Raw genomic sequence first — 13,050 nt, 5'->3', positions numbered from 1 at the left:
ACCTTTTCAGCTGATCATTCTCTTGCCCTAAATTTTGCTCTGGTACTCAGCATCTTTATTCTACTTCTGGAAATGTTGATTCTTGTTGGCATCTATTTTTTGCAAGCTCTGACCTCTCAGAGGCTTTATGAGCCTAAAGGAAAACCCAGAACAGATCCAACTGAAGGACGTTCTTGGAATCTCCCTTTGGGATACACATCCTTTTCTGGCTAGAGAGAGTTTGGCTCAGGAGACCAAAAGAAGCAACAAAGTTGGAACCTAAGATAATGGAACAAAATCCATTTTGGATGCAAATCTGCAATTTCCAGGCTCTCATCCTTTAGGCTGCTGGGGATCAGGCAGACCCCTTGTTTTAAAGAAATCTCTGCTGATTCTCTTTCCTTTCCTTTCCTTGCCTTGCCTTGCCTTGCCTTGCCTTGCCTTGCCTCGCCTTGCCTCGCCTTGCCTCACCTTTCTTGCCTTGCCTTTTCCTTTCTTTTCTTTTCTTTTCTTTTCTTTTCTTTTCTTTTCTTTTCTTTTCTTTTCTTTTCTTTTCTTTTCTTTTCTTTTCTTTTCTTTTCTTTTCTTTTCTTTTCTTTTCTTTTCTTCTATTATTATTATTATTATTATTATTATTATTATTATTTTTCCCCCCACTTTGGCTCCATTTCTTTAAAACAAGCAGGAGAAATCTTAACATGTTTCTTGCTCTGCTCACCAGTGGGGTTGTGGCTGCTTTTTTTTCCTCACCATACAGTGCTTAGGTTGCAGAAAATGGTAGCCAAGCACCACAAGAGCTTAGAAAAGAAACACGGGGTGGGTGAGAAGGGCATCTGACCGCACCTCTAACTCTATATGTACACAAGCAGCTTCTGCTACAATCAGGAAAGATAGCAAAGTCTTTCCAGGAACAACCTGCCACTAAAACGCACATTGGCAGCAATACAGGATTAGGGGGTGAGGGAGAACAGAGAGCAGATCTCACATCGCTCCTTGCCACCCTGATTTGTTGCCTCTTCGCCTTCCTCCTCCCAGGTCTTCTGACACCTCCTCAGAGATAGTCCCTGGGGCTGGATCATACCACAGAGCTCTTAGCAAGGGGAAGAAGGCCGTGCTGGAGGTTGGAGCTGGAGGGACAATTGCTTCCCATTTCCCAGTACAGTATGTTACAAATGGCTGTTGCAAAGCTTGGCCGCCTGACAATTTCGTTTGCAAGAGCGCTGGCCCCTTTCCAAGCAATTCTTTCAGGTCTCATTGTTTGGTAGGAAACAAACAAGGGGAACAGCACTGGGTGGGCACACCAGAAGAGGGTCTAAAAATAGCAGGGCAGCATTAGGGAGCCAGACTTCTTAGCCAAAGCTTACTCTAAAGATAACAAAACCCCTCTGCTGGCCTGCAGAAAAGACGTGGCCACCTCAGTTATGCAGGAGAGGGCTCCCCAGATGTCCTGACCATATTGGCCTGCTACAATGATGCTCAACTAGCCATAAAAGTTGAAAGCAGACCATTAAGGTGTGTAAGTAATTGCAAAGCACAGAGAGAAAATTATTGGTTCCAGCCTGAAGTCTTCTGAGCACTTTCTGCTATAATTCACACCCAACACAATTTTGGATTGAGTCAGGAAATAATCTAAACCACAGGTTTAGACGATGAGGTGTCAGAGCCAAGGCAAGCCAAGACCTTTCAGCCTGTGATGGAAAGAAGATAACTTTGTGCCGCCTTTGGATGGAGGCGTTGAGACTCAGTCGGATTCAAGCTAAATAACGTTGTTGACAGCACTGCAGGACTGGTGACATTTCCAACAGCAGAGGAAAAGAAAAAAGCAAGTGTGCCAAAGAAGTTTAATAAATCCAACAAAATCTGGCAGATCCTCCCAGAAAACACCTCCTGATAAAACAGCCAAGGCCCAGGTAAGGAAATGTTAAAGAAGAGATGTGGCTTTCCCTAATGGAGAATATGGGGACCATTAATATTGTACATCCTGAGAGAGGGGGCACTCAAATCTCAGGCAGAAGGAATCTCCTCACTTAGCTGATTTCCCCACTCAGTACTGTCAGCATCTGAGAGCACAACAGACGGGTAAGTTGTTTTTCTACTTAGCCTAGGCACATGCCTGACCGTGAAGAGGGATGTGGTGCAAGGCAGGAAGAGAAAGCCTAGAAGGGAGAGAGGATATGGTCAGCTTTGCAGAGAAAACAATAGGAGATCATTTGTACAGACCCACCAGTATGTTCCCTACAGGGACTTAGACCAGAGTGTAGAAATAAGAAACAACAACTGCGCCGGAGCCTGCCACTTGCAAGAACACCTGGCTTTGCCTGCCACAGCTGCTAGCACTCTACCCATCACAGCTGACAGCCCTCTCACAGAGGTGTTTGCAGGGGGGACACATGGCTTTTGAAAACTTGTGTTTCCTCTCTCCCCTCTTCCTGCCTCAGACCCTGTTTTGCCTTGCTGAAGACAGAAGGAAGAGAGGTAGCAGTCTGTCCTAGCTGGAGACCATCATCATAGCTCACAGTTCTTCGTAGGAACTCTTCCTTGGCATGCTGGACATTCAGAAAAAATACAAGGAGTCCTAACTGAAAGCTTGTGCTAAAACAAGACATAACTCTCTCAGGGAAAATTTATTTCTCTCAAGTGATTAAGAGAAGACCCCAGAATAAAAATCAGGTTTTAAGTGGCTTCTAAAAATAGCACATAACAGGCTAGCTTTTATCCCTAAAATATTGAACATCCTGAGCTATATTTTATTTCAACAAATAAGGTATTACAGAACAGTCCTTATCTTCTACAGAAAGTGATCAAAACAGATTATTGCTTGAGTGAATGCCTGGATAAACTCATTTCTTTCCTCCCTTCCAGCCTAGTCCTTATAATTGAGACTTTTTCACAGTCTTTAGCTTACCATCACCATTAAAATAAAGCAACTGTAACAGACTGCTGTTTTTGTGGTTAACCCACAACTTCTTTCTCCCAGGGCAAAATGATTGGCAGACCTATTAATAACAGACGGGCATTTCAAAGTGGAGATACAGGCAGTGGAGAGGATGGTGGTGTTGGTGTCCTCTGAGAGGCTGGGAGCTGGGCTAATCAGAAGTTACACACTTGGGGACCTTTATAGTATACTAGCAATGCTGTTGGTTGGCAGAACTGGAAGTAGGAGAGACTAAATAGTTTCTCTTTTAGTGATTTAGGCCTCTGGTTCAACTGATTTCTCATTTCTGCTAGAACAATAACTATAGGATAAAGGGTCAGGGAAACTCCAGCAAAACCAGTGGGGTGCAAATATGGAGGAACAGATACTGAAAATCTTCTGTTCTGCTTTAGGCTGTGGTAGTATAGCAGCTGGACATAGTGACTAAGCAAAGGGTGTCTGAAGTGATAGATCTGAGGATTTTCTTCCCCTGTTAAGTTTTCTCAGCTCCTATAGATGCTGACTGCTTGAGAATCCTGGTTATTACCTGTGTTCACAGGCTGGTAAGACTTGAGGAGCAAAGAGATTACAGTCTAAAGTATTTACCACATTCATAGGTGTTGTTGATTGGCTTTTTGCTTTGCTATAGTTTAAAAAAATATTTTCAAGCAAGTTGTTTAATTCTTGTAGGCCTCTTTGGTTACCTGGTCAGGGGGAAAAAGTGAGACCAAAAAATTTCCCAGTTTGATGGGACTGCTTATTCCTGCTAGTTGCATTGAGGTAATGTGTTGAAGAATCACCTCTAAACGATGTGCTGTCTTGCTCGTACTCAGCACAGAGATGCCAGCTGCCTCTTCCATGTTATCCAAAAAGCTGCTGGCAAGATGCTCATGAAAGGGCCTGTGTGAATTTGGAATGGCTCCATGGTGTGAGGTTTGTGGACTTCCTGCCTCACCAAATGGGTCATCTCATTGGTTAGATGCATGGAGAGGGTTCAGAGCATGCCTCTGAGATGAAGGAAGCCTTTGCTAGCTGTACGGCTGGTCTGGAAGAGGTTTTCTCTGAATGTTTGCTTTATAATACTATTGCATATTATTGCACTATCAATGGAGTTTTACACTGGGAAACATAAAGTCTTCCTAGAATGGTTTTTATATTGTTTAAACAAAGAATAATTAGACCCCCCTGTCAAGAATTAGAGTTCCTCTGTGCTAGATGTTGTACAAACACAGAATTAAACAACCATCACTATTCAGACAAGTTTGTGGTCTGAGCAAGGGAAGGGAGATACATTCTTCACCTGTTTTTCTGTACACAAGACACCTCTGACATGACTGCGAACACTGGGAGAAGGCAGTCTGGCTAAAGATGTAGTTGCATGTTTGGTAGCTGTGGTATGTATAGTCAGTAACTGAATATTGAGGTATTAGGCTAATTCAGGGGATCGGTAGCAGGTGAGTGTGAGGTGCCTCCTTCATTTGTAGCTGAAGTGCTAGCACCTTCCTAGTAGCCAACAAAGTGCTGGGAGACCCATTGCATTGGGCAGATGGACACAGGAAAGGAGGTGTGTCACTTTGTGGAGCAAGAGGGTCTCTTGGGAGGTGGGAAGGGAGGTGAGAACTGGGGGAAACAGGACTTGTGACTGGGAGGAGGGGGTGTTTGGAAGTGGGAGTGGTGGGTGCCCTGTGACAAGAGGAGCCCCAGATTTGTGGTCCAATGGGTACTCAGAGAAACAAAAGCCTCCACACCAGGCTTTAGGCTTCACAATACGATGGGAGTAGGCAGGAAACAGGGACGGAGAGGGGCAGGGGAAGAAAGAGAGTATGTGGAGGGGCGGGGAGGGAGGTTGAACTGGCGTGTCAGGGTCTAACAATGACCCATCTGTGTCAGGAAAACAGTCCTACTCAGCAGGGCTATTTTTAGGGGAACCCACCCCCCCACAGTTCTTCCATTCCCCCCTGCCCCCAGCCGATCCTTTGTGCCGAGTGGCGCCTGGCAGGTCGGTGGAGATTTCAAAGCCATGGGCAGGGAAGAGCTCCACACAACGACGGAAACGCAGCAGGGAAGGGAGAGGTGGGAGCCCAGAAATAGCCCGCGTGACATCTCTGGTGCAGCCCCAGGCCTGCAGGAGGGGAAGCCTCATGGCCAAGGCTCTTCCCCAAGCTCTCCGTCTGCTTCTGGGGCCATGGACACCCCACCTGTGAGAACGAGGAGGACTGCATGGTCATTACCCATGCTACTTTCGTTCACACATAAAAACACCTCTTCTCTTCTCTTCTCTTCTCTTCTCTTCTCTTCTCTTCTCTTCTCTTCTCTTCTCTTCTCTTCTCTTCTCTTCTCTTCTCTTCTCTTCTCTTCTCTTCTCTTCTCTTCTCTTCTCTTCTCTTCTCCTTTTTGGTGGAATAAAAAATTTCCCCTTCTTTTCCAACTGCTTCAGCTTTAAACTACTTTTTCCTTTCCATACATCTAGCCCAAGCACTTTTCCTCTCTGGCTTTGTATGTCCTCATCAGAGAAAACTTTTCCAGGAGGGACACTGGTTTACATTTTAACCCCACAGCTCACGCCTGCTATTGCAGAGACTTTACCACCTTCCAGGCCATGCAAATCCAGACTTCTTATTTTTAACTCTGTGGAGGAGAATATCGCCCCTTTCCCTCAGAAAAATCCCCTGGCTCAGCACTGATTTTAGGCTGTGATATGAAGCGCTTTGTTTGTATAGCCTCTCTTGTTTGGTTCCCACTCACCTTGCGTGACCTCCTCCTCCTCCTCCCCCTCCTCCTCCTCCTCCTCCTCTCAGCCCAGGCTCCCCGGGCAATCCTCTCTGTCCTCATGCTGAACCTTGTCCTGGTGCAGCACAAGCCACCCCTGCAGCCCAGCCTCTTCTGGAGCTTCTCATGCCGCAGCACAGTGCCTCTTTCACCCCACCCATCACGCTGTTTTGGACTTCGAAGAAGATGGCGTGGTGGCTCACAGTGGTGAAGCCGCTCCCACCAGCTGGAGCGGTGCTGAGGCTGAGCATCACGGAGTGGGTTGATGTGAGCAGGAGGACATGCTTCCCACCCAAAGGGGCAAGGAGATGGGTTTCTCTTCCTGCAGAGGGTGGCCAGCCACCCGGGTGGTAGAGGACAGCCTAGTGGGACACGTGGAGCTGAGTGTCCTGTTGTCCATCCAACCCCTTTGAAGTCTGCCCCTTGGCAGGAAGGCAGGATTCTCTGTGGCATGCGATGGGTTTGGCGGAGTGCCATTATGGGGAAGGATCCCAACCCAACACTGAGGTGCTGTGAGAAGCCCAAGATAAATTAAAGTCAGTTTTAATTTCTGTAGGGACACAGAGGGTTCCTGAGAACAGCTGTTGGTCTGGTCAAAAGAGCTCAGTCTTCCCTCTTAGCCTGGTAGAAGGAACAGGAGGCTGGGGGCCCACAGACCAGACATCTCTCTGATACCCTTCTGCAAATCATCTTCCCATCAGCCATCGTGCTATAAAATGAGGATAATGGCAATAATTGCAATGATAAGCTGCACAATAGGAGTTATAATTGCTCAAGGTCCTTCACTAGGGCTCGTGGTGTTTTTTCTCGTATGTGATGTGATAACATTCAACCCTTTTGACGAAAAAGGAAAAAAAGTTGCCCTACTGAGGGACAGAACCTGAATGGCTTTTGACAGCAGAAGAATCACAACGAGGCTTGATTTATCAGAAAATCTTTGTTAAAATAAAGGAGTGTGGGTCTGTGGGAGGAGGCAGGTTTTCTGTGCTGGTAGGGGCTGAGGCAGGACAGAGTCCTTTGCCCCATTTCCTGGCCAATTTTCCTCCAAACCAAAGCTCTTTGGTCAGAATATAACTCATTTTTGGTGAAAAGCTGCAAGGTCCTGTTTTTGCTTGTTTATTTTTCACTGAGACCCACAGACTGACAAGTGGTGTGTGGCAAGAGGGGGCAGTGAAGCCTTGGCAGAGCTAGGCTTGCCTCCTGAGAAGAAGCGTGCAGCCCACGGGCATTCCCAGCTCTGTAAGGAGGTCTGAGTTTCTGGAATAAAAAATGTGGAGAAGGGACAAGGGACTGCCCTCATGATCAGAGATGCATGTAGGGTAGGGTAGAGAGGTGTTGGTGGGGGGCAGGTATCAAGGCTGAGGGAAAGCCCATCCAATTTTCTTTCTTTCCACTACTGGGTGATTGCTGTCCCTTGCCTCCTAACCCCTTCTTTGGCAGAGGGCAGCCTTTTCTGGGAGCTGACTCTGCAGCATGGGAACTTCAGTGCCCGGATGGCATCTGTTTCTGCTTGCTGGGCGGGGAGCCGGGGAGGAGGGAGCTGAGGGCTTCCTGCCTCCCCCCTCTTCAGTTTCCCAACTTTCTGCCCCCGTCTCATGCTTTGCCAGCCCCAGCCCATGCCCCTGAAGGGACAGAGACACGGTGGAGGGATGCCTTGGGATGGAGGAACCAGCCAGCAGAGGCAGAGACCTCCTGGAGCAGCTCCTGGCCTCCCTCCTCCTCACCGGCCCTTCCTTGGGCCTTTCTAGGGCTGAGACCTGGTAGTGCAGGAAGCACCCGACCGCGGGCCACAGCTCTCCCAGCCGTGATTTCCTCTGGCGGCCCGTTATCTGCCCACGGGCAGGGAAGGCTTCCCCTCTTCCTCCCCCCGTCCCCCAACTCCTCTCTCCGCCTCCCCTCAGCCTCTTGCACACAAACGCACTTTACTGCCAAAAAAGTCTTCCCCCCCCCCCCCCCCCCCCAGCTCCTCCTCGGCTAACTTCCTTTCAGCATTTTTTTGAGCTGGATAATCCTAGGATTTGTCAAAGGGGGGAAAGGAGGGAGAGCGGGCGAGGGAGTCAGGACAGGAAGCTGGTTTCTCATTCCTCTTGCTGTCCGACGACGGCAGGAGGAGGGGAAGGGGGGGAGCCAGCGAGGAGCCTCGCACAGGCTCTTCCCCAGTCCCTTTCCATTAGCCTGCTGGAGCTCCCACTCTCCTCCGAAAGCTGGGAGAAGGAAGACCAGAGTGGGACGCCTGCGGCTGGCGGCAGCGACAGCCCAGCTGACAAAACCCAGAAGGGTGGCCGTGAAGGGTCCCAGTACAGCGCTGAGGGACAGACGTCCCCACCACCACCACCATCTCGACAGCTCGGATGCGGGCACCCGTCCACCACAGGCTTCCCCTCGATGCGAAGCCTTCCGGGCTCGGGCTATGATCGCTGCTGCTGCCGGCTGGGGAGCCTCCTCGCGCCCTGACCTTCCCCTGCCGCCGGAGCAGCCCAACATCTGGTGGGGATTAATGTTGATTTCTCCAGACGGACGCCGCGTGGGACCCCCGATGCTACCCCCTGGAAGCGGGACACGGGCGGTGGTCTGAGGAGAAGAGACAGCTTTTTGCCTCCCAGCGTGAGGCCGGGGGGAGGGGGGCAAGGCAGGAGGGGGGCAAACCTCTTTTGGGACTAACCTCATGAAGAACAAGGGAGCCAAGCAGAAACTCAAGAGGAAGGGAGCCGCGAGCGCGTTCGGCTGCGACCTGACGGAGCATCTGGAGAGCTCTGGGCAGGATGGTAAATGCCTCTTTATTTTCACTCTGGTTGCGGAGGAGCAGAGTGCGCGTCCTGTTTTTGGTTTTGTCTGTTTGCTCATTCTCCATCAGTGGGATTGGAAACCAAACATTTCCGAAGGGCGAGGGCTAAGCAACCTGGAGCTGTTTTATCTGTGGGAAGTAGAGTCACTGCCCAGGCACTCACAATGAATGAACGAGCGGGGGATTGCTTTGGTGACGCGCCTGCATGGCCCTTGCATGAGTAGCACAGTGCGTAGGGAAAGGACAGGGACAGGGCTGTGTGAGCGGGGACAGAGACGGCCAGGCGTATGCTGTGCAGCCCTCTCCCGTGCCCTTGGCCTTGGGAGTGGGGGTAGCACGCTTTTAGGGAGCTAGGCTTGGAAAGCAGAGCGTTGTCTCCTCCCAAACCCAAAAATCCTCACGAAGTCCATGAGAGGAGAGCACAGCAGGGCCTGTAGAGGGAAGCTGGGGATGTCCTATCCACCCCTCCTTGACTCCAGGTCCCATATCGCCCTTTCACTGCTGGACTGAGGCAGGATAGAGGCTGGGGATGGAGAACGGATGGGTGTGAGGTGCTGGGGGCAGCTGAGCTAATATTTTCAGTACCCTGCCTGTTATCTTTCCCTCCTTGCCTCCTCCCCCTGACCTCCATGCCCCCAGATATCGGATGGGAACACGGTAGCTCAGCCAAGAGATAACAGCGATAAGATCAGAGGGTCCCAGGCTTGAAATGATCAGTCGTGGGTGCAGGAAGGAGCACAAGATTTTTTTCTGAAAGAGGGTTGGAGGATAAGAGAAGCAGCTGAGAGTTTGGCTTACAGAAAGACTGGCAGTTTAGAAAGAGGAAAAGTAAATACGTGCCTGTTCCCATCCCTGCTGTTAGCACTGTGTGCCAGTTGGAGTTAACTAAGTTTTACCAAAGTCAGGCTACTCAGAGCAAAAAAAGCTTCCAGCAGCAATGTCAGCTTTGTACGGGGAGGGCTGTACAATCAGGTCTTTCATTTGCTGATGAGCATGGCTGATGAAGTGCAGTGTGGAAGTACAGTGGCAGAGGGATGGACTGCTTAGCAGCAGCCCTTTCCACTGCACAGGGAGGAGGACAGTGCATATATCACTAAGATAAAACGTTATATATGTGCATTTATTTAGGTATGGTGGAAAATAGACATTCAATTTCATTGTGAGATGACAGTAACAATTACTGTATCTTTTAACTTATATAGCCCTTAATGGCAACTGAATCGAAACAGCCAAAGTAACAGACTTAATGAACTGGTATCACTTTGCCAGCACAAGATGCAGTTAGATAAATTCCATTCATTGCTTACACGAGCTACCACAGCAGAGGAACAGCTTACAGCTGTTTACAGGGACACTAAAAAACAACACAGGGAAGGCAGGTACAGAGAGTATATTCAGCTGAAGCATTGAGGGGGATTTTTAAGTGAGAAATATAAGTACTGCGGCTGAAATTATGCAAAAACAGCAGAATTTACTACCAGAAATCCTATATTCCTCTAAAATTGTTTTTGGGGCACAAGAAAGAAAGACATTGTCTCAAGTCTCATCTGTGGGATGGTTCACAGTTCCAACCTACTTAACTCTCTGTGCTGAGGAGTGCCGGGGGAGGACACGAAGTCCCTTTTCCTTTATACAGTACTGCTGTTTGCTGAATAGCACATCCCGTTGCCCAGTGCTGTGGGATCCTGAAATGAAAGGCTCAATTGTTACAGGTTTATTGGGAAGAGTGTACAATTGGTACAATTCGAACTGTTGGGATAGTGGGAGAAGAAATCAGAGAACTGGAGATACTTGTTTCTTTGCTAGCAGGGCTCTCAGGATCAGTAGGAATGTGCTCGAGTATGCCAAGGTGGCCTCCTGAGAAGAAACAAGTGTTCAGATGTCACCAGGACATCGTAAATATGCACCCTGTAACCGTGAAACAAAATCAGAAGAACAATTAGGGTGTGAGAGATGGCTGGTTTGAGGTTAAATTGTTCTGCTAAGAACAGTTCTCAGCGACAAGCCAGCGCTCCTGTGAGCAGAGGCTATGTCAGAGACGTAAAGCAATAACTTTCTGACTGCTTTAGATTGTGCTCTGAGTTTAACTGGTGGGATGCTGGCTCTGGTTGTTCCCTACTTGGAAGCAGCGACGATACAAGACCGTTCATGGTAGCTGGCAGTGCTGAGGAGGGGTAGAGCGCTTTGGCTGCTGTCCAGGAAATGGTTTGCTGCGGAAAGCAAGTTCTAAAACACACCCAGAAGGGTTAACTGGGAAAGAAGAAGCGGTTGTCGGGATGGTATAATTGGTTCTGCATTTGGGCTCAGGTCTGCTTTGTGCCGCCCTGAAGTGCTGCTTTGCGTGACATGGGTCCCGCACACTCGCACAGACGAAGGCAAACTGAGATGGCAAAGGCAACGGCTAGCATAGACAACTCAATTTTTTTTTTTTTTTTTTTTTTTTCCCCGATCTGGATTAATGCACAGCCGTTACAGTTAGGGGGTGCTGCTCTACTCATGTGATGCTTCGCGGAGGCAATACACGAGTTGGGTCCCTACACGCTTGCGGTTGTTGAGGAGCAGCTTGTGTGCCCTGTACGGACCTTAGTCCCTGTGTCCTTGCCAAATTCCAGTGGAGAGAATAATGTCCTGCTTAAGGTATCAGCATTTCCTCTCCTGTCATGTTAACTGTTTAATAACTTGCTGCGGTCCTCATCAGAGATGGCTGTGTTTCAATGAAAGGTGGAAAGATCTCTCGGTCTACCTTATCAGACGGATGTAGCTAGGGCTCAGTTGTCATAAGCTTTATATAATGCAATAAAAGCTGTGGTGGAATTACAAAATATTTAAGAGTGGTGTAGATGTAAAGACTTTAGCAGGTATAGTGGGGATAGCTCAGGAGATTTAAAATCAGTGGTGATGGACAGATAGATGTTTCTGTCTGGTGGTTGGTTTGAAGCTTGGCTGTGCTGAATTTACCATATTTCAAGGCAGCTCCTGTCATTGCCGCATTTGACCCTACTTGGCCTTTTCCTGCTGGCAGTCTCGACACAGAGGCTGGTTATGCTCCTTACAGAGGCAGACTGTTATCAGTGCTCCCAAGCATTTGAAGTCATGAGTCAGGCCACAAAAATCATGAGATAAAATGCTGTCTCTGCCAGCATCAAATTCACACATGGAGACAAGTGGTCTTCTGGACTATAAACCTTCACTAGAAAGCAGGCTTTGGGCATGGGTAGGCACCCATGCAGGAGGAGGTTTGCCCCCTACTAAAACATTTTATTGTGGCTGAAGTGTCTTAAAATGTTATAGCAGTGCAATGGAGCTAGTGGGTATTAACCCTGAATGGTTAATATTAGAGTTATATTTTGGCCTCTTGATAATCAGCCAGGTGTCCAGCAGAGAAAAGCAGACAGTGCTTCTGCTGAATGAGTGCTTTTCTCAATGAGAGCTGCATGTCAGGCCCCCAGTTCCTTTTATAACAACAGTATAATATTATAGCCATGGGTGGGCCAGCAGAATAGATAAGTCGCAAAGCTGTGAATGAACCTTAATTGAGGCAAGATAGTCTGCTCTGCTTAAGGAAACAGTCAGAAAGAGTAGCCTTGCTTCTGGTCATATCAAAGAATTGCTGTAAGAGGGGGCTGAAAAAGTTAAAGCTGTTAAAATGAGAGGAACTAAGTCAAAATGGAGTTTAATATTTCCAGTATTCCTAGTTGTTGGAAATTCAGACTGGGGTATCAGGTATACAACCAGGTACCACTTCTATGCTTTTTAAATGGAAATGGCCACAGCATCTATGAAACTTGGATTATGCTGGTAAAAGATGATCCAGTCTTTTGCTTAGGAACCACTACTGATTCAGGTCTACCTTTGCTTCATTTGCTCAGAGCCAGCTAGGACTTGGAGAAAGGCTGAGGCATTTCCTTAGATTTTATTATGATGGTGTCTAGATGCAGGGCAAGGAGATGATACCTGGATGGCAAAAGGCCAAATCTCAGATTAGACACCTTCTTCTCAGGCTGCAGGTCAGCTCTGCACGTCCTAGCTTCCCCCATTTGCCAGAGAGTTATTTCTGCAGTTGCTGTACCCCTCTGTGGTTTGTTGCACATCTGTTTCCTGCCTGATGTTGTCTGGTTGGGATGCAATGAGCTCAGCTTTTCCCCTTAACCCCCTCCCACACTCCCCACAGCTCCCTCGGTGATTCTCATCCTGAGCCTGTAGCACCCTAAGCACTTTTGGTCTCTTTGTCCAAGGCTGGTTATTGTCTTTATTTGTTATTTGTTGTTGAAATGTGGCTGGTTGACTACAGGAGCTCTCTTGTGCTCTCCTTCTTGCCATGGCAGAGCTCAGGGCTGGCCACCATCACTCCCTGGAGGCAGGGGAGGGAAAGGGATTTGTGTTCTGCAGACATAGCACAGGGAGACATTATCAGCCTTTGCAGTGACTGCTTCTGCCTTCTCACAACTGCATTTGAATGAAAGAGTAAGAAAAGTTTTCATTTAGTGCTAACGGTCTCACAGAAACATGGTGGTTCTGGCTGGCACTAGTTCCTCTAACAAAATCTTAACTGCTGCAGTAGGTCAAGGATTGTCAAGCAATTCTGAGGGAAAATAGTAACAAT

General features: G+C 48.3%; 1 protein-coding gene across 2 annotated transcripts in view; it reads left to right on the top strand.

The window, feature by feature from the left end:
* The first annotated feature begins 6,730 nt into the window (after nt 1–6,730).
* The window catches only part of ARHGAP31 (Rho GTPase activating protein 31), a 60,554-nt gene continuing 54,234 nt past the window's right edge, over nt 6,731–13,050 (top strand). The window contains exon 1 of one of the 2 annotated variants that reach the window (XM_035540387.2): nt 6,731–8,427. In XM_035540387.2, the coding sequence (XP_035396280.1) occupies nt 8,328–8,427 (100 nt within the window). In that variant the 5' untranslated portion in view covers nt 6,731–8,327. The remainder of the gene's footprint in view (nt 8,428–13,050) is intronic. The other variant, XM_035540388.2, reaches the window with a different exon arrangement.

The sequence above is a fragment of the Cygnus atratus genome, chromosome 1, assembly GCF_013377495.2.
Source record: "Cygnus atratus isolate AKBS03 ecotype Queensland, Australia chromosome 1, CAtr_DNAZoo_HiC_assembly, whole genome shotgun sequence".
In the NCBI taxonomy this organism is placed as follows: Eukaryota; Metazoa; Chordata; class Aves; order Anseriformes; family Anatidae; genus Cygnus; species Cygnus atratus.
This window is presented reverse-complemented; position numbering and strand designations above follow the sequence as displayed.